This window comes from Oryctolagus cuniculus, chromosome 4 (assembly GCF_051225735.1).
Source record: "Oryctolagus cuniculus isolate XC-2025 breed Fujian yellow rabbit chromosome 4, ASM5122573v1, whole genome shotgun sequence".
Classification (NCBI taxonomy): Eukaryota; Metazoa; Chordata; class Mammalia; order Lagomorpha; family Leporidae; genus Oryctolagus; species Oryctolagus cuniculus.
The window spans coordinates 60,619,115-60,646,613 of NC_142870.1; the positions used below are offsets into that span (position 1 = coordinate 60,619,115).

Below are 27,499 nucleotides of genomic sequence, written 5' to 3' on the forward strand. Positions count from 1 at the left end.
GCCTTATGTCAAGATGGCTCAAGTTCGCCTGTCTTGACAGAGTCTGCTTGTCCCAGTGCAATGTGATATATCCTTGCTTTCCCAATGCAGGCCAAACTTGCCAGCCGACTTACTGCTGATCTCCCTCTTCAGTTTTTCTTTACTCTGCTCAGAGATGGCAGGACCGACCGTATGTTCCTGAATAGACATCCAGTAAAATAAAATGCCAGGTCTCTAAAGCCTGTCACGGACTCTGTCCTAGAAATATCATTATTTGGATGGAGAGAGGTAGACCCAGTCCATAACCTTTGTTTTTTTAAAAAAAATATTTTATTTACAGAGTTACACAGAGAGAATGAGAGGCAGAGAGAGAGAGAGAGAGAGAGAGGAGTCTTCCATCTGCTGGTTCACTCCCCAATTGGCTGCAACTGCCGGAGTGGCACCAATCCAAAGCCAGGAGCCAGGAGCTTCTCCTGGGTCCCCCACGTGGGTGCAGGGGCCCAAGGACTTGCGCCATCTTCTACTGCTTTCCCAGGTCATAGCAGAGAGCTGGATGGAAACTTGAGCAACGGGACTCAAACCCGTGCCCGTGTGGGATGCCGGCACTGCAGGCGGCGGCTTTACCCACTACACCACAGCGCTGGCCCCCAGTCCATAGCCTTCTACTCCACCATACATTACTCCCAGGACAGCCCTCAAATGCATGGTCTCCCGCTTATGCATTTGGAGGCAGGGGAGAGATTGTTCTGTCATCAACCTCTGAGCCCTCCAGGGAATTCCTACAGGGCGGGTTGAGACAGCGAGGGCACCATGGTTACCAGGAGTGATTTCCAGTTTTCTTCAACATCCTGGTACTACTGTTGTGGAAGAATGAAAGGGACTTTTAGTTATGCTCCTTTTCTCTATACCCCAACAACAAAATTATTTTTGCGCCCAAATGATCTTAATGTAAAAAGAAAAATAAGAAGCCTTTCATCTGCTGGTAAGTTAGAGTGTACTCAGTGTTTGCTCCCAGTGCATCAGTGGCGGAAGAAAACAGCCTTGAACCCAGGCTGGCCTCGGCAGCCCCGCCAGCTCAGCATCGCTAATTTCTGCCTTCCTTACACTGGGCTTTGAGAAGCAAGCACAGAATGATAATAAAATTCTACATGGAAACTCAACTCAGCAATTGGCTGGCAGTGGGGCAGTTTATTACCCTTAAATGCTTCAAATATTCTGTTTAACCAGAGCAACCTTGTCTCACTGATGTGTAAAGACTGCTGGAACAGCCGCTTCCTATGCGACGTCAGGACGTATCAGAAACATTCGTCTTTGCGGTCTACCTGGGGATTCTGAGAGATGGAGTGTGGCTCAAATTCCCTGTATTTTACTAAGCAGTCATTAAATACCAACCAGGCGCTGCATTAAACCTTTTCTGTGGGTACATTGCTATTTCCATCATATGGAGGAAGCAACTAAAGCACACCTTCCTAAAATCACACAGCTAGGAAGTGACAGTGGTGGGAATTGATTGGCCTAACAGCCAGATTGCCTGACCACTTAACCAGGGTTATATTGCCATGGGAATTTGTGTGTAGTAATCTCATGAATAGGTGCTCATCATAATCTCTTTACGAAGACGTATTCTCTTAGTGTCTCCAGTTACTATAAAACACATTTGAAAAATCTTAGCTTTGGGGCTGGTGCTGTGGCACAGCGAGTAAAGCTGCTACCCGTAGTGCCGGCATCCCATGTGGGCACTGGTTCAAGTCCTGGCAGCTCTACTTCTGATCCAGTTCTCTTCTATGGCCAGGAAAAGCAGTAGAAGATGGCCGAGTCTTTGTGCCCTTACACCCATGTGGGAGACCCAGAAGAAGCTCCAGGCTCCTGACTGGATGGGCACAGCTCCGGCCGTGGCTGCCAACTGGGGAGTGAACCAGTGGATGGAATACCTCCCCACCACTCTCTCTTTTCTCTGTGTAACTCTTTCAAATAAATTAAAAAAATCTTTAAAAAAAATCTTAGCTTTTACTTGGTAAATCTGTTTTTCTTGTAGTTTAGTATTTCTGCTCTTGATCCAATGAATGAAACCTAAGGTAACTACTGACCACATTAGCAAATAGATTTATATTATTTTTATTCCAAGAGTGCAAAAAGGAAGAGCAAAGCAAAGCAATGTCTTTCCACATAGGTCTCAAGGGGCAAAGTTTGGACTAGAACTCAGGACTGTTGCCACTGCTGGCTACTGAGAATGGTTTTTTATTTGAAATATTTTGTATGCCAAATGCTGGGGTCTACATTAGGAGTTTCTGTCACAGTCATCAATTAGACATGGTTCCTCTACTAAGTTCAGCTGTGACACAAAAAAGCTGGCACATTTAACTTGTAGGATAAGACAGAAGATGCTTCACAGATGCATCACTTGATCTGCATTTTCAGTAAGTAAGAGTTGGCCACGGGAAAAGGGGAAGGAAGACTATGCAGACGCGGGACCTGTTCAGCAACGGCAAGCTCAGCAGAAGTGAACAGGGGCTGGGGTGGGGAAGAAGTATGAAGAGCGAGTGAGGAGTGAGTGTTGCGGGGTGCGGCTGGTTAAGCCAACACTTAGAACACTGACAACATCCTATGCTGGAGTGCCTGAGATCAAGGCCCGCCTCCACTCCTGACCCGGCTTCCTACTAACGTGCATCCTGGGAGGCAGAAATGATGTCGCACATACTCCCTACAACCCACACGCGAGCCTGAGGTGGAGCTTCTGGCTCCTGCCTGGCCCAGCCTTGGCTGTGCTAGGTGTTTGTGCAGTGAACCAGTGGATGCAAGTTCAGTTTCTGTCTCTGGAACTGTGCTTTTCAAATAAAGAAAAAAGTAACATTTTAATAAGGACAAAATAAAAATAATTTTCCTAGTTGCTCTTGAAAACCCAGATCAAACATGAAGAATGATGAAAATTAAATTTCTTTTCAGCCTGTTGTCTGGTTGTCATTTGATGTGGCAATTTCTGTTAGCACAACCTAATTCTGGGTTCACAGGTCACTGTTCACGTTGATGGCCTCTGTCTCCTCTGACCTTTAGTAAGTGATCTATAATCTTATGATTTCCATACCTAGGGAGGCATGCACGGTCTCTCACTTTCAGGCACCAGCATACTCTTTGTTTCTCAGGCCCCACTACTACTTGCCTTTGCCTAAATGTCAGTGTTTTAGTAGAAAGGCTTCTCCTCTGGATTTCCTTCCTAACTCCAGAAACCATGCATCTATGTTGGGTTGACAAAATGCTGTTGTTTCAGCCTTATGAATTTTCAAATTTCATAAAGAAACTGTTACTCTCAACTTTCCTTCCAAAGTCCTAGGGTTGTAGAAAAGATTAAATGCTTCAATATTAAGTTCCTTGCAGATAGTAAGGGCCTAATAATTAGTTCTTAAGCACTTACCATACACATAATTCCAGTACAATGTGGCCACTTACACACAGTATCTATTATATTGGAATTAATTCCTGTATGCACCTCCAACTTCATTTTATGTGCTTTCCAGAAGTAATTACCATGTATGTACATAGAAATTTGCATGTACTAATTACTTTCACAACATTCTGTTTGTTTTAATGCAAAACTAATTTTTAAGAAAAATATCATTTGCTTTCTATAGACACTGGCCAGTAAGAAAGGGTTAGAAAAATCAAGAATTTTCTCCTCATGTAGGATCTTTGCCTTAGTGTGCTGTACATTGAGATTTAATGCTATAACTAGTACTCAAACAGTATTTTTCACTTTATGTTTCTTTGTGGGAGCAAACTGTTGAAATCTTTACTTAATGTATGCTAAACTGATCTTCTGTATATAAAGAGAATCGAAAATGAAAAAGAAAAATCAAGAATTTAAAGAACAGATGTTACTGTTGATCTAAAGTAACAACATGTTGAAGTACAACATCCTTAAGGCCTTCATATTTTCCCAGTTACAGCTTTTCTTATGTGTCACCATAATGTAACTGACTTTCAGGTTTATGACATGGTTGAGAAGTTTATCTATTACATCATCTTAAAAATTATAGTTTTGGTATCTGTCAACTAAATCATGTAGGATGGGTGCCTTGTACTTACTATGGTGTCCAATTAGCTCATACAACTTTTTTCTCAACATGAAGAAGAAAAACTACAACACAGAAATGTTCTGAAGTGGTTGTGTTCATTGGAAAAAATAAAGTACCAACTCCACATTTTGTTAACATTCATTTTATAAAATACCTCAAAAGAACAGATAAAGTACTTGAGGTTACATAATAACCAGAACTGAAAAAAGAATGAATAAAATATAAATTAATGGAATACATAATTATTTTGCCACATTAAACAAGTTTTAAAAAGGCATTTAAAAAATCCAATAAAACAGTAATTGGGAAGAAAACCCTTCACTCTGTTGCTGTCTTTTCTGGACACTTTTTCTAGAAGCACTAAATTCCAGGTCAACAGGCATTTGTAACCATTTAAGTCGGGCTGTAATTTGCTTCCATATCTGTCAGCTAAGAAAGAAATTAAAATTTTAATCAGGTTACATAAATGAGTGCAAAATAAAGCTTCAAGTTGAAAAAACTAAGAGGAAGAATAATACCCAAACTGTAGGAAACGCTTCTGGAACTGGAAATTTAAAACTTCACATTATGAAGAAATTTTGCAAGTATTCTTGGTGTGTGAAATACTGAGTTAACAAATGGGCCCTCTGAAGTTGTAATTAGGGCTGATTAAAACTGTTTGCATGTAGACAAGGATAATGGGTAAGAAGAGCTGGAGATTTTATTGTGGAGAGAAGTTCAAGTTAACTATCAACTGCTTTGATTCAATTCTAGAAAATTAGGCCAGGCTGTATCAGCTATCAGGAGACAAAAGCAGATTATGGAGGTACTATCACACCACTGACATCACTGAGCATAGGTCCTTCTAGCCTTAGGACATGTTTGGTAGGGAGAGGGATAATCTTAGCTACGATTTGCTTGCTCTTTTAGACTACATGAAACACTGGCTTAACTAACAATATTTCCTAATCTTCAGAAAAGAGATGCATGTTTAACTTTTTCAATCATAGAGAAATAAAGTCTGAACCAAAAATATTTTGGTTTATTTCCTCAAAACATCTTTTTGAGTGTGATGTCACAGGCAATCGGTAGCAAAGGGCTTTTCATGGCAGTGTTTGACAGAAGTTTCCCTTTTTCCATATGAGTTGTTAATTCTTTTTAATAACAAAACCAATGGTTGCTATTGACTAAAAGATACAGAGAGGGTTTGGTGGAGACATGTAAAAGTTCTTAAAAAAATTTCAGGTCCAAATTTACTATATCATCCCCCAGCTTTTAAAATTCTCATGGGACATCCTCACATATTATGAAAACTTAATGAGAACATACTATGTTTTCTGACATTCCTATTTTACATCATTCCCCAATCTATTAAGAAAGCTATAACAATGTTATCAGAACGAAGTGGAATCATTTGGCTTGTCAACTGTACCCCTGATCAGAAAGACACAAAAAGGCCAAAATATACAGTGTTATTCCAATATCCCATCAGAAACTCATAAAATATATGAAAACCATGATGACATAACATTGAGCTCATAAACAGAAGCAGCCAACCAATTTTAATAAGTATAAAAAATGCATTCATATACCTACTCACAGAAAGAACATCCAAGGCAAATTATGAATTCCTCTTAAGGGAAATAGCCAGCTCAGAATCACTGAAGAAATTCATACACAAGAGCACAAACGTCCAAGGCCCAGAATTTCTCAGATATCTCATACCATGAAAGCCAGACTTTCAAGAACCGGCACCATCACTTTGCAAAGGAATGTGTTAGTTTCTCTTTCCAGGCAACCTGGCCATCTTTCAAGTTTTGGAGATTAACTTCTAACAGATTTATCAGATGTATGGTTGTGCTTTTTCAAGCAGAGAAGGGGGACTCAGAACCTGGAACATCCTTTCTGTGACACTGGGTATGAAGTTTGGAAAGGTGTGTTTGGGGAAGGTCTTGTGTTGGAGTGAGTTAAGCAGCCAGAGCTTGGGCTCTCCCCAGCCCATACTGGAGTGCCTGGGATCGGGTCCTGCCTCTTTCGGATCCAACTTCCCACTCATCAGCATTGTGGGAGGCAGTGGATGAAGGCCAGGTACTCGGGTCTTTGCCACTGCTGTGAGAGACCTAGACGGAGTTCCTGACTCCTGGCTTCCACCTGGCTCAGTCCCAGCTATTAGGGATTTTAGGAGATGAACCACCAAATGCAGGATCTCACCCTTTCTCTCTCTGCCTCACTCTGCCTTTCAAATAAATGAGTAAATAAACCTTAAAAAAAAAAAAAAAAAGGTGTGGAACATACCCACAGTTAGTCCAGATGAGAAAAACTGGGTTCTCACCTTTGACTCAAAGATGTTCTGTCTTAATGTTACAACTAACTTGTGTTTAGGAACCAAAGAAGCAAACTGCTGGGAAATTCTGCAGCTTGTGTATCAGCCTGGCAGGTTTCACGCAGCAGAGATTTTGTCATCGAAGACACGGATAAAGAACAAAGCACCATGCTGGAGTCAGGTTAGAACTAGTGCCCAACGGTGCCAGACACGCAACTGATACTCAAAACATATTTATAGATTCATTGAAAATAGTTAACCTGGATTCTGAGGAACCACCATTTTCCAAAAAAGAACACAACCTTATTACATTTCTTTGACCTGATTGGATGGAGCAATGTGAAACAATGGGTGACTCTACAAATTAAATATGAAGTCTAATTTGATTGCAGAGAGAAAATTACTAGGAACTTAGCAAAAAACACTGCCACAGTAGTTTTGGCACTGAGTGCATAAAGGATTTAATGTTTCTACTGCAGTATGAACACCACCAGTTAGGAATCAGAGTGTAATTGTTCAAACAGGAAATTAACTCTATTACATGTTGGGAAAGGTATGTTCATAATTTTATCTGGAAGTTATTATTAATATGTGTTGGGGAATGGCCCTCATTTTCTGAGTGCCTCAAAGTAACCCAGGCACAAATATCAGGAGACCTCATTATGTAGCATATGACAGCATTGTCCTGTGTGAGCGAGTGTATTTCCCCCCATCTGCAGTAGTTGCTTTCTAATATCTTAGATTTTTATGCCCCTAGGATGACAGAGATGAGAACAGGGCAGATTCAAGGTCATGAAACTTGAACACTAAAAAGGGAAGCTCCTCTACATTATGTAAAATCCCCTTATAAAAGGCAGTTTATTGACAAATAAATGCTTTATACATTCAGGTTTTTCTCATCTCTCAACAGTGACGGTTTCTGAAGAACAGACTCAGTAGTGAAGAACACACACTTTTCTTTTTTGCATTGGTTTGATATGTTGACAATCAGAACCTTTAAAGCATCGTGTAAATGAGAGAAATGGAACTGGACCCGGGTTGGGGGACATGAAGGCGGAGAACCAACAGGAGATTCAGTTGCTGACATGGACAGCAAGGGGTTAGGTAGGAGATGTTACAGCAGACCTGACTATTCTACAAAGGTTTTGTCCAGGACACAGTACAGAAAACAAAACCCAAAACGAACTGCAACTTCGCTAACTTGTAAACAAGGAAAAGCATTTCACAGATTCAAAGTTCAAGGGAAGTAAACGTCTTTAAATTATGTTTGTCAGTTCAACCCTGATTTCGAAGTATGGCTAGCAAAAACAAGGAAGCCGCGGCGGCCGTGGACATCCTGAGCAAGCAGCTGTGCTCCGAGAAGCTGCACACCCAGTGGGAGCTCCCCCAGGCGCTGCCTGAGCGCGACACCGTCTCTCCTCGCTCCACCTCGCTCCTCTCCCTTCCACACTGCAGGATTATCTCTCAACTGCTTTTCATGTTGGCGACTCCAGCCCTGGCTGCTATAGATTTAGACGTGGGGAGACTGGAGGAGGGAAGGCGAATTCTCGGAGGATGCTGCGGGCTACTTCCACGTTATTCTGGGCGATCTCCAAGGCTCTCTTCACTTCTTCAAAGGCATAGCCTTCGCCCATGAGTTTTGCAATTTTTGCATCGACGTTTTCTAATGCTGCCTCAGGCCCATGGGGCTTTCTGTGGTGAATTTCTGGTGCAGTCCTGCGGGGCCGTGGCTTGGGGGGTCTGGCTGGTGCTTGTGAACCATCTGTGTAGGTTTGTAAAGAGAGATATTGAAACACTGAGATGAAAATGCAGACACCATAACACACTAGTATTAGCTGATCATTTTCTGTTACAATATTATTTTTGTTATTTTTACAAACCTACCCCTCCCCCCTTGTACTATTTTGGGATACATAATAGCACCTCCATTTCAAACATTAGAAAATGTAAGTGAAATGTCATTGCTAGTACAACTGAGCAATTAGCAAATTATTACCAATTGTACAGGTTACTCTTGATGACACATGGAAAAAAAGATCAAAACTGGGTAAAAAATTAAGACTTTCACTTTGTTAGGTAATACAGTCCACCCTTCTTCTGGGAGCACAGTGGTGGCTGCTTGTCCCTGAAGGGACAATCTGCAGAGCTTCCCACTACAGGCAGCTCGTTCTTTGCTAGCCTACCGACATTCACGGCAGAGCCTTCTCTAACAGGGCCTCCTTCCCAACCCTGTCACAGAAAAACTGCTACGAAAATGTGCTTTGTAGGGTCTCTTCCTATGTGATTGTACAACTTAACGCTAAGCCTTACTGACGCTAAGGGGAAAAAATGGAAAAGAAACTTGCAGTTACTGTGACTTTACTGTTAAATTAATAGGCTGAACAGAAGTAAACTCAGGGGGCCAGCGCTGTGGCATAGCGGGTAAGGCTGCCACCTGCAGTGCCAGTATCCCATATGGGTGCCGGTTCAAGTCCCAGCAGCTCCATTTCCAATCCAGCTCTCTGCTATGGCCTGGGAAAGCAGTAGAAGATGGCCCAAGTCCTTGGGCCCCTGCACCCATGTGGGAGACCCAGAGGAAGCTCCTCGCTCCTGGCTTCAGATCAGTGCAGCCAACTGGAGAGTGAACCAGCAGATGGAAGACCCCTCTCTCTCTCTGGTCTCCTTCTCTCTCTGTGTAACTCTGACTTTCAAACATATCAAATAAATCTTTAAAAAAAGAAGTAAACTCAGTGCTCTGCATTAGAGAAAGATTTGCTTGAGAAAAAAGGAAATGGATGAAACAGAGTGCAGAATTGGGTTCTAGATTAGCCCTCTAATGAGTTTCTCAGAGTTAACTGAATGCCATTATGCCCACGAATACATGGTAGTCTTGAGAAAAATGAAAAGTAATTACAGTCCATGTGTTATACAGATCCTCAGGGCATGGGTGAGCTAAACTGACAGGCACTTTCATTATGGATTTCCACTTATCTATATACTGTGGTACACACACACACACACACACACGGCATTGTAGATGTCATGGCAAGAAACTGAATCTATCCTTGGCGGGTGGGAAGGCAAGAAACAAGAGCCTATCAACTTTGCAAGACTGTTATAATTCATGCAGTAGAATTTGTAGCTTGCTAATTTTATTTGAGGGAAAGCAATTCTTTGCTTGGAAAAAAACAAGTAAACATAATTCAGGAAACCGATGTAAGCAAGGAAGAATACACACGTGTACACATGCCATACACACACAGATTAAATCAAAAAACTATGTAGGCAGTAAAAATCTGGATTATCTCCAACCCTGGAATAGACATATTTCTGAACAGATTGGAACTCTGCCAAATTCTATTTATGAGAGCAGCATCACTCTGATACCAAAACCAAGCAAAAAGATACTACATGAAAAGTAAACCACAGACCTATGTTCTTGACGAACATAGATGCAAAAAGTCTCAATAAAATACTAGCAAACTGAATCCAATACCATACAAAAATGATTACACATCACGATCACATAGGCTTTTTCCCAGAGATGTAAGGGTGGTTCAATATTCACAAATCAATACATGTCATAAGTCACATCAACAGAATGAAAAACAAAAGCTATCTGGTCACTTCAATACATGCAGAGGAAGTACTTGGCAATATTCACATCCCTTTATGATAAAAGCCCTCCACAAATTAGGTACAGAATGATGGTACCTTGAAGTTACAAAGGCTATACATTACAAACCAACAGCCAACATCAAACTGAAGGGGAAAAGCTGAAAGCACTTCCCCCACAGATCTGGAGCCAGACAACAATGTCGATTTTCATGTGTCTTATTCTTTACAGTACTGGAAGTCTTAGCAAGAGCAATTAGGGAGGAGAAAGAAATAAAGGCCATCAAAATTGGAAAAGAGGAAGTGAAAATATCCATGTTACCTGAGTACACGATGTCGTATATGGAAAAATCTCGAAACCACCAAAAAGCTGTTAGAACTGATAAACCAATTCAGTAATGTTGCAGGTCACGAAATAAATATACAAAAAAGTAGCCTTTTTATATCCTAATGATAAACTCACTGAAAGAGAAATCCAGAAAGAAATCCCATTCAAAATAGCCGCATATATAAAAAATTAAATATTTAGGAAAAAATTTAACCAAAGGTGTCAAAAATCTCTACAATGAGAGTATTTCAGGCATGGAAAGCCAAGACACTCTGGAAAAAAAAAAAAAAAAACTAAATGAAAGATGTCCGTGAGTGAGATCCCAGAGATCCCAGTGGAAAGAACAGGCCATCAAAGAAGGAGGTACCTTTCTCTGAAGGGAGGAGAGAACTTCCACTTTGACTACGACCTTGTCTAAATATGATCAGAGTCGGTGAACTCAAAAGCCTTCCATAGCCTTGGCAACTCATGACAAGAGCCTAGGGTGATTACTGATGCCATAAACAAGAGTGTCAAATTGTTAAGTCAACAACAGGAGTCACTGTGCACTTACTCCTCATGTAGGATCTTTGTCTTTAGTGTGCTGTACATTGTGATTTAATGCTATAACTAGTACTCAAACAGTATTTTTCACTTTGTGTTTCCATGTGGGTGCAAACTGTTGAAATCTTTACTTAATATATGCTAAACTGATCTTCTGTATATAAAGAGAATTGAAAATGAATCTTGATGTGAATGGAAGGGGAGAGGAAGCGGGAAAGGGGAGGGTTGCGGGTGGGAGGGATGTTATTGGGGGGGAAGCCACTTAATCCATAAGCTGTACTTTGGAAATTTATATTCATTAAATAAAAGTTAAAAAAAATCTCTACAATGAGAATTATCAAACATTGACGAAAGAAATCATCAGGACACAAAAAATGGAAAGATATTCCTTGCTCATGGATTAGAAAAATCAGTATCATTAAAATGTCTATACTACCTAAAGCCATCTACAGATTCAATGCTATCGCCATCAAAATACCGATGACATTTTTTACAGGTTTAGAAAAAACAATCTTAAACTTCATATGGAATCATAAGAGACCCAGAATAGCCAAAGCAATGCTGAGGGGTGGGGGACAGAAACCAAGTTTGAGACATCGCATTACCTGACTTCCAAGCACATTACAAAGCTATAGCAATTAAAACACCTGGTACTGGCATAAAAGGAGACAAATAGAACAATTAATCCACGTATATACAGCCAACTGATTTTGATAAAAGTACCAAGACATACAAAAAAATTTCAAATATCAATTGAAGGAAATGATGTTAAAGAATTCCAAGGAGAAGTCATGACAGATGTTGAAGACAATGTCATTAAAAAAAAAAAAAAAAAGAAAGAAAAAACCCTGCAAGACATCGGCATGGGCAAAGCTTCTTGGAAAAGACCCCAAAAACATAGACAAAGCCAAAATTGACAAATGGGATTACATCAAATTGAGAAGCTTCTGTACTGCAAAAGAAACACTCAGCAAAGTGAAGAGGCAACCGACAGAAAAGGAGAAATTATTTGCAAACTATGAAACTGATAAAGGATTAATGTCTAGAATCTATAAAGAGCTCAACAAACTAAACCAAACAAACTAGTTAGGAAATGGGCATTTTTCAAAAAAGGAAGATTCAAATGACTTACAGACAAATGAAAAAATGTTCAGGATCACTGGCCATCAGGGAAATGTAAATCAAAACCACCCCAAAAAATTAGAATGCTTTCATATAGAAATCAACAATCAAATGCTGGTGAGGATATGGGGGAAAAGATATTCTATCCCACTGATGGGTGGGAATGTAAACTAATGCAGCCATTGTGGAAGACGGTATAGAGATACCTCAGAAATCTGAATATAGATCTACCATATGACCCAGTCATCCAACTACAGAAAATTTACCCAAAGGAAATGAAATCAGCATATGAAAGAGTTATCTGTACCCCCATGTTTACTGCAGCTCAATTCACATTAGTGAAGATATGAAACCAACTCAGATGTCCATCACCTGTAGAATGGATAAAAGAAATCATGGTATATGCATACCATGAAATACTACACAGCAATAAGAAAAAAATGAAATCCTGTCATTCAACAAAATGGATACAACTGAAAACCATCATACTTAGTGAAATAAGCCAGTGCCCCAAGACAAACACCATATGTTCTCCCTGTGGTAACTTATAGAGTACCTAAAAGGTAATCTATAGAAGTGTAACTGACAGTTTGAGAAACGATGATTTTGAACAGTTCTCGTCTTGACTGTTGAGGAACACTTTTTTTTCTTACTAGTTGTTGAACTCTTCACTTAGTATAGGTTTAATTTTATGAGTATGAAGTTAATTGAAAATAGATCTTTGTAAAAAAATAAGAATGGGAATAGGAAAGGTTGGAGAAGAAGACTGGGAATGTGTGTGAGAGGGAGGGTAGAGTGGGAAGAATCATTATGTTCCTAAATTTGTATATATGAAATGCGTGAAGTTTATATACCTTAAATAAAATGTTTCTAGATAAAAAAACAAATAAATAAAATCTTAAAAATAAAAGAAAAACTCTCTCAAAGTAAATATCAATTTTCTCAATTGACATAACTTACCATTTAAATCTTAATCTCACATATCACAATTCATTTAATCCTAGTCCTCATTGTCCTGAATCAAAATTGATTTCCACCAAATAGTGCTAGCATCTCTTTAGAATTGGACAAATGCTCAGAGGTTAAATTCTATTAATCTAACTGGAAATAAGATAGAAACTTGGAACTTCTTATCATCTGTTGCAAACTTCTATGTTTTCCTCAATATTTAATTAACTTAAATATATCCTAATCCTATGTCTGGTCTAATTAGGTAGTGTAATTCTGAAATAGGCAACTCATCACTACAACAGAGAATAGATGGAGAGAAGAGGACTATCATACAGGGACTTGAGATTGGCTGGACGCATCTCAGTTTGGCCAGTAAGATTTTTAGAGACCTTGGGGAAAGCAATTCACTTTTTTTTTTTCAAGATTTATTTTATTTATTTGAAAGAGTTACAGAGAGAGGTACAGAGAGTGAGGCCTTCCATCTGCTGGTTCACTCCCTAGATGGTGGCAATGGCCTGAGCTGCACCAATGCGAAGCCAGGAGCTAGGAGCTTCCTCAGGTCTCCCATGTGGGTGCAGGGTACCAGGAACTTGGGCTATCTTCTACAGATATCCCAAGCCATACCAGAGGGCTGGATTGGAAAAGGAGCAGCCGGGACTAGAACTGGTGCCCATATGGGATGCCAGCACTTCAGGCTGGGGCTGTAATGCACTGCACCACAGCACCGGCCCCACAATTTATTTTTATAATCCATGTTCTCCAAAGATACTTCTGTACCTCCATTTTTAAATGCATTATTTATCTCTATCCTCAGTCAGGTGCCATAATAATCAATTCATGTATTATACAGAATGTGTACTGAGGAGACCATTAAAAAAGATAGGATAAAAGATTCACATCTATAATGATAACTGCTATCCTCAAAAGATATGGAACAGCTTACTGTAAAATAAGTAACATAAATGCCAGAGAATTGTGGAAGAGGAACAAATACGGAATTTGTTGTGAGTTGGTTGATTCAACAGAAAACCCTGAAGCAAAATATTAACAAGCTAGAACTGTTGATATCCTGAATTAATAATAGAAGCTGTTAACAAAGGGAGGGGGCCACTGAGAGACAATCATTCCCACGCTGATTGTCACACACATCACTGAAAATCATTACATCTACGTCTTTCTAAAGCTCAGAGGCAGATTCACTTTTCCTACTGGTTCTTTCTCAAAATATCCAAATGTAGAGGACAGCAGGTCCTCATTTACTTTGGCGTTTTAGATCAAATACGCAGTCAAGGAAGACGACGAAAGATGAAACCACCTCGGAATGCCCAGTGTTATGAACACTGCAGCTAGGGAACACATTGGAATGACAATGAATTTATCAAACTACAGATGTTTCCTTACTTAAATAAACGTCATCCTTCAAACACAGTTACCGTGAAACGACGTGCTTACTCTAGTGCTGCTGTCCATGCTCATGGTACTTCTGAACTCCAAGGATCAATGGCAACAGTACCTAAGTGAGTGTGGAGCCACAGACATAAATAGTACACGTTCCTGGGGCGCCAATGTTAGAAAGGGATGTGAGGACATTTGTATTTTTAAATACTGAAATGAATATGGATTTACCAAGGAGTAAAATGTGATGCTTCCATGAATGCTGAGGTAAAATAGGGCTTGAAGTAATTTCCTGCATCTAGTTGTATACATCTAGCCAATGCTCCAGTCCTTGTGCTGTTCAGAGTGAATTCTTCAAGATTTGCAAGCTGTGATTGAGGTGTAAATCTTGATTCAGTTTTCATTTTCTGAGCACAGAAAAGAGCAAAGATACAGAGAAAAGTCCTGGAAGTCATGGTAATTAGCTTGATGGAAACGAGATGGGAATAAGGCCTAGATGCTTACTCTGGGTCAATGCAATCTAGAAGTGGGCATGGGGGTGAGTAATATTGCTCCCAAGGGAGTAAAATCTGGTAACTGAAGGACAGAAAAAAATCTTAGCTGCTGCAATAGTCTGGGACCCCAAACAGCCTACACAGAGAAAACATATGCATGGTATTAAACTATTTTGTTGTGAGAGGCATGTGACAATTAGGAAAAAGTAAAGGTCTAGAAAGGCTCCTATGGCAGACTAAGATATAACAATAAAAGTGAGACATAGTGCTGTATGTCTACATAATCCACATGGCTGATTACATCTCTGTAATCTACCCTCCACATTAGTGACAGTCAATTATTTAACCACTAAAAAGTCCTTACTATTTCCCTCATCTCAAGTTTGGGGGTTTTGGGTCCATTTCTGGAAAGATGTGTCTAAGAAGCAAGTGCTACTGTACTGATGAATACACTTTCCCATTTTCTATTGGTTATACTAAGTTCCACTCAACAATAATTAATATACTGTCTATATTTCTAAACAAAAGCAAAGACATTTAATGTGTATGTGCATATAAAGTTAACATATCTGACTTTTAAAACACTGTAATAATGTTTGACAGCATACAATAATGGCAGACAATCATATAATAATTTAAAATGTCACATATTAAAAATTAATGATGTGGTAAGATACTATGACGCAATGTTAAATGGAACAGGCATAGAATTGGCATATTGTGTATGTCCTTAACTAAAGGAAGAGGTACACATTAAAACATTAGAAACAAGCATTCTATTTTGGCATTGATGTTTCTATTGATGGTAAGGTTAAACTGTGTTTTTTCTTTTTGTTTCTGTAATTAATTTAAAATTTCAATGTTAGTATACTATTTTCGTAATTAGAAACAACAAAATAGCCTCAGATCCCATCTGCCAGTTTCATAGTCCTGAGATAACCAAGGATCTAAGACGGAGAGGCAGAGGCTGATTCTGCTCATGTGGAAAGGGAGAAAATACAGAGTGAATGGCTTGCACGAGTCATGTGGAGAATGATCAGAATCCAGGGTTTGAAATCTGAAATAGTTTTATTCTTTCTAATACCACCCCTTCTTGTGTCGTAACTACTATTGTCCTTATTTGACATTATCACTGAGTAATTTCTAAACTCGGTTGAGCAATCTTTATTTTGTATGTGTGATTTTTTTAACTTGATTTTGCATTGACTAAATATTATTAATTAAAAAATAAATGTGCACAGCTTAATGAAAAAGAACTAATTTTATTTCTATCAGACTGGTACTGACTAGCTTTTATACCTTGGGTAAATTACTCAACTTTGTTGTAATAATATTAATTTCAGAGTTGTTATGAGGAATATAAAATCTCTCCCAGAAAAAAAATTGAAAAAGAAAGAAAAAACTCTGATCAAGTCACCGTTTCTCATAGTGATCAGCCCTCACCCTGACTGTTGATGAGCAACTTGATATGTTATTCCTCTTAGTATTTTTTTTGTTTGTTCTACTTAATACTTTTGGTTGAATACTGTAATCAATACACAATTCTTCTTAAGTGCTGAAACTTAACTGAAAAGTGATTGCTGTTAAATGTAAGAGTGGGAATAAGAGAGGGAAGAGATGTGCAATTTGGGACATGCTCAAGCTGACTTACCTCAAACGGTAGAGTTAGAAACATACCAGGGGATTCCAATTCAATCCCATCAATGTGGCATGTACCAATGCCATCTCACTAGTCCCAGTGATCAATTTCTGTTCACAATTGATCATAATGATAGGACTAAGAACCAAAGGGATCACATAAACAAGAATAGTGTCTGCAAATACTAGCTGATAGAATCAAAAAGGGAGAGAATGATCCAACATGGGAAGTGAGATACACAGCAGACCCATAGAATGGCAGATGTCCTAAACAGTACTCTGGCCTCAGAATCAGCCCTTAAGGCATGCGGATCCGGCTGAAAAGCCCATGAGACTATTTCAGGCATGGAAAGCCAAGACACTCTGGCAAAAAAAAAAAAAAAAAAAAAAAAAACCTAAATGAAAGATCTCTGCGAGTGAGATTCCAGTGGAAAGAATGGGTCATCAAAGAAGGAGGTACCTTTCTCTGAAGGGAGGAGAGAACTTCCACTTTGACCATGCCCTTGTCTAAAAATTATCAGAATCAGTGAACTCAGAGGGCTTCCATAGCCTTGGCAGCTCATGACAAGAGCCTAGGGTGATTACTGAGGCCATAAACAAGAGTGTCAATTTGTAAAGTCAACAACAGGAGTCACTGTGCACTTACTCCTCATGTAGGATCTTTGTCCTTAGTGTGCTGTACATTGTGATTTAATGCTATAACTAGTACTCAAACAGTATTTTTCACTTTATGTTTCTGTGTGGGAGCAAACTGTTGAAATTTTTACTTAATGTATGCTAAACTGATCTTTTGTATATAAAGAGAATCGAAAATGAATCTTGATGTGAATGGAAGGGGAGAGGGAGTGGGAAAGAGGAGGGTTGTGGGTTGGAGGGACGTTATGGGGGGGAAGCCACTGTAATCCATAAGCTGTACTTTGGAAATTTATATTCATTAAATAAAAGTTTAAAAAAAATTAAAAAAAAGAAAGAAAAAACTCTTTGTGTGTGTATATATATATAAATATTTATATATTATACTAAAAGTATATGCATTTATATATTATGTTATATAACCATATATCAAGGTATTTCAAAAAGTTATTGGAAAATGGAATTAAAAGAAAGTTTATTCTTGTCCAAAATTTTTTTAAATCCATGGATACTCATATTCATATTCAATATATAAATATATTGCTGTAAACACATAATACAGATTGTCATACAAATATACTATGTTGTTATGTGTATAAGTATAAATTATGCATATTATAGGTTGGCTGCATATTAAATTACTTAATTCACATATATATCTATAGTAATATATGCTATACCAAATAGCATAGTATTTGGCCTATTGTAAGTGCTTAAAAGATCTTATAAAGTGGCACTCTTTATATTATGAGATATAACCTCTTATCAATGACGATTCTGAGGATGGACAGCCAAACTTTTAGACTACTGATTTATAAAACTAAACAGATGAGAATTAGAAAAAATATATCATGGATTTAACTGATCAGGAAGTACAAGAAATCTTAAGCCCATTGTAGTTATAATCTTGTTATTCAATTATAAGTTGGCTCAATTGATATAACTCACTTATGCCTTAAGTCTGAATTTCTGCCACAACAGATAGACTAATTATAGTAGGACATGATTTAAAACAGTTTCACTAAATGAAAAATAAGTTTAAAAAAAACTTTAAATACACTGTATTTTAAATATATCCAAGCAAATTAAAGAATTATCTAAGTATTCTCTATTTTTAAAATTGAAGCTAGGGATGGATATGTGGCTTAATAGTTAAGATGCCATTATGGGCATCTATATCCCACACTAGAGTGACTGGGTTCAATATCTGGCTCCATTTCCTAACTAGCTTCACACTAATGTAGACACTGGAAGGCAGTGATGAAGGCTCAAGTCAATGGTTTCTTGTCACTCACGTGGCAAACTGGATTGTTTTCTCAGCTCTGGAGCTCGACCCAGCCCAATCACAGCCATTGTAAGCATGTGGGCAGTGAACCAGTGCTCACTCACTCACATTCTCTTTCTCTCTTTCTAACTCTTAGTAAAAATAAATTAACAAAAAAAACCCTGAAGCTGTATATAAGAAGGAGCAAGCATATTAGAAAGTTAAACTCTGGTAAAACTCAACAACAGTGCAATTTTCTTTTTTTGAAACACAAAACAAATGACAACTTACACACACACACACACACACACACATAACTTCAATCATCTTATCACTAATGACAATATACAATTTTAACCCTTGTGTGAAGTGAATCGATGCTCTCCAATTGAAATCTTACAGAATATTTGGTCCAAATACACCATTCATTCAACATTCCAACCATTTTTCTTTGAAATGTAAAGGAAAAGTAGGAATGGAATTAACTCCTTTTTAATGAGATCTCCTTTATTTTGTTGGCATACTTGACAATAAGATCTTTCACTGGTTGTAAATAAATTTAACATGAATTGAGCTAAGATTACAGCACTGTTTTCATATAACCTTGAGCTGCCTTCTAAAGGCTAACAATATAAAAAGTCTTTTCAAGAATTATTGCTATACTTCATCAGCACAAACATTATGGAGTTTTTAAAGAATCCAAATTGTAGCAGAATATATCTTAGAAGAGAAAGTTTGTAAAGTTCACACATAGCTTTACAGACCTGAACACCATGTAAGTAATATATCCAGTGTAAGAAAACAGCAGACTGTTAGCAAAGACACTTTACCCACATGGAGGAATATGTGAGTTTAACAGGCAGATAAAATCCTCTTATATCTGATTAACTATCTCTAACATACACATATGACTTTTAAGAAAATTATAAAAAAATTTCTTTGGGAGGAATAAGCACTTTGTTAAGCACTTTTGTGTATGTAGATATACATGTAAACACCAACATTAGGTAACAGGACAAGGAAGGCATTTTTAACCCAAGTCAATGAAAGTCTACTTTAGATTTCTTCAGAATTACTTTTTTTTTGTGGGATGTATGTACATAAATGAGTCATCATCAATTGTTCAGACAGCCATAAAAAAGAAAATTGAGTTCATATGGTTCAGCAATCATACTAGAATCATCATACAGTCATTTTTAGAAAGTCCTTAATGAAAACAGATTAGTTACCCACAAAAAGGGCTACCAGAATCCTGATGGCATATAAGCCTTGAGTTTCATGTTTCATCCAAAAAGTCAGGTGCATTCTCTCTGAAGATGTGAAACAAACTTTGTAGGCAGCCTAGTAGCCCTGTGAGCTGTAGGCAAACAAACATCTGCTGGGAAAATGTATCTTATTTTTCGTGGTTTGACCATGTTAGTAGGTTGAAATATTTGATGTTACTACTAGCTAAGGCCCTCCAAGTAATCACCATAGGGCTATTTTATCTCTTAGGTAAAAGCCAGTTACGATTTCTGGCAAATGGCTATTTGGGGATATTTCAACAAGGTCTGTGATACAAAGTTCTTGCTGAAATTTCTAGTGGAATGCTAATTGAAATTCATTCCAGTTGAAATCATATATGTGAATGATGCTCCTCTGGGCACTAGAACATCCACATATTATGGAGCAACCTGTAAAGATGCTATGAAAATAGTTTTGCCCACAACTCTTCTCATAACTTGAATATATTTCTTTTAACCTAGAGGTGGCGGTACTGAATATATTATTTTAAATCAGTCATATTACTTTGCTCAAAGATATATTTTAACATTACTTCCTTAAAGAACTTGCTTCCTTATATTACATATAGTCTGTCACACATAGTCTCTCCCCTTGATTTTCATGATTTGTCATCAAATCTATTAGTTTCTTTTCTAGCACTATAGGTTGCCTATAGATATATCTGGAATTTTCAAATGATAAGAAGCACTGAAAAGAGAATATGAACTAAAACTTGAAAAGGTTAATAAGGATTTGTCTTTCTTTTCCTGAATTATAAGCCAGAACACACATTTATAAAACTAGAGAGGCAATTGTGCATCTCCCACGTGTGGCAACATGTACTCAAGAATCACCATGATGGTAATTTGTAATTCTCAAAGAAGCTCATTAATTATATTGATTCCGATGAAAAGGGTACCCTAATCCACGGTTGGTGGGAATGTCAACTAATGCAGCCATTGTGGAACACAGTATGGAGATACCTCAGAAATCTGAAAATAAATCTACCGTATGACCCAGCCATCCTACTCCTGAGAATTTACCCAAACAAAATGAAATCAGCAGATGAAAGAGTTATCTGTAGCCCCCTTGTTCACTGCAGCTCAATTCAAAATAGCTAAGATGTGGAATCAGTGCACATGTGTATCACATGAAGACTGGATAAAGAAATTATGTTATATATACACTATGGAATACTACTCAGTTATAAAAGATTAAATCCTGTCTTTTGCAACAAAATGGATGCAACTGGAAACCATTATACTTAGTAAAATAAGCCAGTTCCAAAACCAGATGCCACAAGCATTCCCTGATCTGTTGTAACTAACAGTGTACCTAAAATGTAATGTATTAGCATGAAATCAGTATTTTGAGATTTGATGATTGTTTAGAGCCCTTGTCTCTACTGTTGAGGAACAGGGTTTTCTTCTTCTTACTATTTGTTGAACTCTTTACTTAGTGTAGGATTAATATTATGAGTAAAAAGTAAACTGAAAATAGATCTTTGTAAAAATTAAAGGTGAGAACAGGAGAGGGAGGTGGAAGAAGGGTGGGAGTATGGGCGGGAGGGAGGGTGGGAAGGAAAGTATCACTCTGTTCCTAAATCTGTATATATGAAATACATGAAATTTGTATACCTTAAAATAAATTTATAAAAAGAAATTATAAAATACATGGCTATTGTATTAAGAAATCTTCTGTAAACTGTGGTTTGAACTTAAAAACTCAAACTCTTAAAATAAGATACAAATCTATTTAAGGAAAGCCTCTGATGTTTTCAAATACCAGACACAGATGTTCTGCAAAAAACATGTGTGCTAAGTTTAACACATACATCAGCTATCTCCTTCCTTCCTTTAGTATCTCTGTTCACTCATCTACTTACCCATCTATTTATCTATCCACCCAAGAAATTCTGTGCTGCACGTTCTTCTGAGCACGTGGAGATAAAGCAATGCTACACACTGAATGTTGTACATTCCCCTCAACGTGCTCCCCCGTGTGATGGTATCTGGACGTGAGAGTGGGACTCTAATGAGGGGATTAGTGTTCTTACAAAAGTGACCCATAGCAATCCCTCGCTCCGGTGTGATGTGTGAACCAGGAAGAGGGCCCTTAGAGGCCACCACATAGCAGCAGCACCTTGATACTGGACCTTCCAGCCTCCAGGACTGTCAGAAAGCAATGTTTCCTGTTTAAATCATCTAGGTTATGGTATTCTGCTGTGGCAGCCTGAGCTAAGACGAGCAGTGGATCAACCCACCTTCATCAATTCAAAGGTTAATACTCCAGTAGAGAAGGTAGCCAAATAAACAATAACCAATAAACAAATAATGAAATTTTAGGTGGTATGAAGAAAAATAAAGCAAAGAGGAAAGACCAGGAGTGCAGAATACAGGGGAACTACTCGACAGGGTGGCCACGGAAGGTTTCATGAAGAGAGAAAAGCAGCGTTTCATTACTAATGATTACAAACATGGTTTATATTTAATACAATGGTTTCTCCTCAACTTGCTGGCTGGCAGTCATGTGACAGAGTGGCCCTAAATAAGCTATGATGATTAACACTTCAGTGCTAATTTTAATTACCTGGCTAATTGAAAAGAGAGAACACATAGCATTTAAATATACAAAAACATTTTCTAAATCTCTTAAGAAGAAACAAAGGTTAGAGAATGAAAAAAAATGTGTTTATATTTGAAAGAAAGAAGGGAGAGAGATAGGGAGGGATGGGAGATGGTAGGGGTCAAGGGAGGAGGAGAGACATAGATCCTATTTGCTGGTTAACTCCCCGAATGCCCACAACGGCCCTGTGCAGCTGAAATCAGGAGCTGAGAATCCAATTCAGTTCTGTTTTGAAGGGAGGCGTTACCTGCTTCTTCTCAGGGTCTGTATCACAGGAAGCTGGAGTCAGGAGCTGAGCCACAAACTGAATCCAAGCACTCCCAAATGGGCTGCTGGTGTCTTAACCTGCATCTTTACCCTCTAGGCCCAAAGCCCACTGCTGTTGTCATTTATTTTAATTTTTATTTACTTATTTGAGAGGAAGAGAAATAGGGGAGAGGGAGAGGGAGAGAGGGAGAGAGGGAGAGAGGGAGAGAGGAAGAGAGGGAGAGAGGAGGGAGGGAGAGAGGGAGGGAAAGAGGGAGGGAGAGAGGGAGGGAAAGAGGGAGGGAGAGGGAGAGAAGGAGAGGCAGAGGGAGAATGAGAGGGAGCGAGAGCGAGGGCGAGAGCCTGACAGAGCTCCCATCACTGGTTCACTCTCCAAATGCTTGCCAACAGCATTTGCTAGGCTAGACACAGCCAGATGTGACCTCTATCCTGTTCTCTACTGCCTCCCAGGGACTATATTTGCACATAGCTGGAACTGGGAGCCAAAGCTGGGAACTGAATGCAGGCCTCTCAGTAGGGATACAGGTATCTTAATCAGTGTCTTAAATGCGACACCAAAATTCAGTGCCAAAAATGAATACATTTTGAATCAAATAATGCAACTTTACAAACTGATCGAAAAATATTTTCTGATCTTTTTTCTTTTCCATGGAGAATTTGAAAGCACTCCTCTTATAATGCAATCTTGATAAGCAAAATGGCAAACATGATAAAAGTACTTTCTTAGGTAGCAAGTACTTATTATTTTATTTGAAGAGAAAGAAAGGTGCCTCAAAAAGCAAAAGGCACTAAACAAAGTAAGGTTTTCTTATTACTGTTATTAGGCACTCACCTGAAGATGAAGGAAGCTGGTCATAGTCCTGTGATGTTCTGTTGGATTTGACATTTTCACCTGGTAATCTCCTAGCAGGAGGCAAAGGAACTTGGCCACTTGCTGGATCAAAAAAGGGATCTTAAAAATAAAGATAATTTTCAACTTAAAAGGATGATCTCTATCAAATGCCTAAAGAAAATATCACAGAAATTTTCTACAAAGATGAAAGGTTTCAAAAATAAATCCACAAATTAATTTCATGACTAAGAAGAACCATTTTGAATCTGCCTACATATTTTCTAATTTATTCATCAGTTGCTCAATATTCTTCCCAATTCTTTCTAGATAATAAACCCACTGATTTTATATTTATATTTTTCATCTCTTAATTGTAAGATTTTTTTTTAGAAAAGATTTATTCATTTATTTGAAAGTCAGAGTTACAGACTGAGGGAGAGACATAAAGATCTTCCATCTGCCGGTTCACTCCCCAAACAGCCTCAATGGCCAGGGCTGTTCCAGGCCAAAGCCAGGAGCCAAGATATTCATCAGGGTCTCCCCACATGGGAGGCAGCCCCAAGTCCTTGGGTCATCTTCCGCTGCTTTTCTCCAGCCATTAGCAGGGAGCTAGATCAGAAGTGGAGTAGAAGGGACTGGAACAGGCACCCATATAGGAGGCGGTCACTGCAGGTAATGGCTTTACCTGCTATGCAATAGCACTGTCCCCTAATTGCACAATTTTTGATGACGAGAAATATCTTCTAAGTTTGATTTTCTGTTCTAATCTGTCCTAAACAATGAATCAAAGTTGTTACAAAGTAAAAGTGAAAAAAAATGGGTTTAAATTTTTGACTGTAAGAATATTATCAAATCACTTAAGTCTGTCTAAGCATTAGGCAGATAAAATCTGTAAAAGAGATCTTAAATTTGAGATTTTTTTTGTATATATAAGCCATTTTCTAATAACACTATAGCATATTAGGAATCTTATGCTAGCCATCATTGTTAGTTGGCTCATTGAATAAAATTTAACTATTAAAAAAGTGTGACATTATTAAGTTTTAAATATATAGTAAAACATGATTTTTTAAACTGCCCTCATCATTAAGGAGAAGGCATGTGAAATAGGGAAAGACATGAGTTACAGACAAATCAGGTTACTTTGCTACTTCTAATGATATTTATAAGTGGGACTAGAAGGAGGAAAGGAGATTTTTGTCACTGCTGACATATCAGGGGTCTTCAAAATCTTCATGGAAAAATGCCTACTATGAAAAAAAAACTACGCATGGATTTTAAAACATATTGCTCCATGATAATTCAAGACCACTTAACTTGCTTTCATTAATTCTAAGATTAAAAGAACTCTCAGATATTGAGTTTTCAATATTTGAAGATTTGATGTTCCAATCTCATGAATTCTGTTGAAAAATTTTAGGCAGGAATGAGAAGATAATTTAAATATAATGCAACAAATGGTGAATTGGTTTATTTGGAGAAACAAATGAATTGAATATGATAATTTCTGCATGAATTTTGAAATTTCCCAAAGATTTGTATTAACTATTTTAATTTTATTAATTTTTTATTTGGGGGCTGAGGTGGGGAATGATCCACCTGCCACTAGTTCACCCCTCAAATGTCTGCAAGAGCCAGGACTATGCTGGGTTTGAAGCTCAAGTCTGGAACTCAATCCATGTCTCCCCTGTGGTTTCAGGAACCCAATTATTTAAGCCATTACTACTTCCTCTCAGTTCTGCATTCGCAGGACCCATAGCCAGGAGCCAGGAGCCAGGAGCCAGGGCCAGGAATCACAGGCACTCAGATGTAGTTTGAGTGCATCTCAAATACTGGGTCAAATGCCTGCTATTAAACATTTATTTTTAAATATTCAATAAAAAATGTTCTTGTGCACTTATTTGAGAGGTAGAGTTACAGAGAGAGAGAGGAAGAGACAGAAAGGTATTCTATCTGCTGGTTCACTCCTCAAATGGCCGCAACGGCTGGAGCTGGGCTGATCCGAAGCCAGGAGCCAGGATCTTCTTCCATGCCTCCCACCCAGGTGCAGGGGTCCAAGCACTTGGGCCATCTTCCACCACAGCAGAGAGCTGGACTGGAAGAGGAGCAGCCAGGACATGAACCCGCACCCACATGGGATGCTGGCACTACAAGTGGTGGCCCACCCTACTGTGCCACAGCACCGGCCCCATGGTTGTCTTTTATAACATGTTTTTTTTATTCCTTAGTATATAAAAGTTAGTCAGATATACTTAGGGTATTTCTAATCACATCTACTTATTTAAAACTTAAAGGTAAATTCTGGATGTATTTCAGAGCCATAAGTAGGTGAGACTACAAACACAGTTGGTATGACATTGCTCCATTATGCTATTTTACTTACAAAGGCCATAAAAATCAGAAATATTTATTTATGGCTCGAATCACTACCATGTTCTTTGGAATGTTAAGCAGCTATGGTCAGGTGGAGAGTAAACTGTGCTCTTTAGCAAGCTGTAGCGTTGGAAGCATTCATGCTTCAAAGGCTTAGATATACACAGCACAATTACTACACAGGACACAGTAATTACTAGCTGTCCTCTGATAAGGAAATTTTGGGCAGCTATAAAACCTTTCTAAAATAAATTCTTCACAGACTAATTAATATAAAAATTCCTATCCACATTTAGTATTGAAATATACAAACTGAAACTACCATAGGCAATGTGTCATTTATATAGAGATGTTTGAGAAGTGAATGAATACACACAGTGGGATCAATATGTTTTAAAATCCAAAGTACTATTGCCTGTGGTTTAAAGTATGCAATGCAAAACTGAAAATTTAATGTTTAGAGATGATGCAAAATAAGGAATGACTAGGAGGAGAGAATTTGCTATCCAAAAAAGAAGTGAAAAAATATGCATCAATCAATAGCTTGTTGTGTAAGAATATTTAACAGGGGCTGTGGTGTGGCACCATATCAGCGCCAGTTCATGTCTGGCTTCTTCATTTCTGAGCCAGCTCCCTGCTAGTGGCCTGCGAAAAGCATTGGAGTATTGCCCAAGCATTTGGGCTCCTGACACCTATGTGGGAGACCTGGAACAAACTCTTAGCTTTGGCCTGGCCCAGCCCTGGCCATTGGAAGCAAGTAGAGGGTAAATCAGCAGATGGAAGATCTGTCTCTTTCTCTCTGCCTCTCCCTCTCTCTCTCTCTAACTTTGACATTCAAATAAAGAAATAAATCTTTTTTTAAGAATATTTAACAGCATGAACAATGCTCGTGACACAGAAAGTGGGAAAAAGTTATAAACAATAGATATTATGTGATATAAATTTTACAGAAACATCAACTTACGCAGAAATTGACAAAAAATGGAAGGAAACCTATCAGTGTTTATCTTTGAGAGGAAGTAACATGGAATTCTTTTTCTTTTCATTATCTGAAATACTTTCAAATTTTTTATTCAAGCATAGAAAAAGAGGAAAGTAAAACTGAACAGTTTAAACAATGACCTATTCCTTCTGCAGCTATCCATAAACCATCTGGAAGATTTATCAGTTATCCCACACATTTTCAAAGAGCACATCAGTGCAGAACCTAATTGCTGCAAGAGGTTTAAAGATCACTATGTTCCTATACCTTAAATAAAAGATTTCTGGAGAAAACAACAACCACAAAGAAATGTGGATTTGAAAGTATATTAAGTTTATTAAACTGGTAAGTAATATACTTTAGAAAAGAATTTTAAATGTGAAATTGCTTGTGGAATAAATTAGAAAATATAAAATTAAAAGCCAAAAAAAAAAAAAGAACCATTAACACATACCAAAGTTTTTCCCTCATGCTGCTCTTACTCTTTGACTCATCTTCATAAATTCTCCAACATTTCATGAAAGCCACTGACTAAAACCCTCCACTGCTGGAGAATTCATACTTCCCTGAGGTAGAACAATTCTCAACAATTTAGGAAATGTTTTCTCTTTATGATGAATATAATTTTTATTAACAGCATTCATTAGTCTTCTACCCTCTGGGTGACATGAAATAGAATTTTTCTTTCATAAACACTGCAGTTGAAGACAATTCTAACCTATATCCAAGGTCTTGTCTTCTCTTGGCTGAACACCTCTGTTTCTTTAGTTTAATATAGTAACATGTGGTGCTTTTCTTTGGTTATACGCTTGCCCAGTGCCTCTCAGACTTAAAGGTGCTGCAG

General features: G+C 38.2%; 1 protein-coding gene across 14 annotated transcripts in view; it reads right to left on the reverse strand.

Moving 5' to 3' along the window:
• Positions 1 to 4,175: 4,175 nt before the first annotated feature.
• Positions 4,176 to 27,499, reverse strand: part of CBLB (Cbl proto-oncogene B) — a 234,226-nt gene continuing 210,902 nt past the window's right edge. For all 14 annotated transcript variants that reach the window (XM_089330699.1, XM_070072025.2, XM_002716724.6 and 11 more), the window contains 2 exons: positions 23,301 to 23,420; positions 4,176 to 8,113 (listed from right to left, as the gene is read on the reverse strand). In XM_089330699.1, the coding sequence (XP_089186825.1) occupies positions 7,854 to 8,113; positions 23,301 to 23,420 (380 nt within the window). In that variant the 3' untranslated portion in view covers positions 4,176 to 7,853. The remainder of the gene's footprint in view (positions 8,114 to 23,300; positions 23,421 to 27,499) is intronic.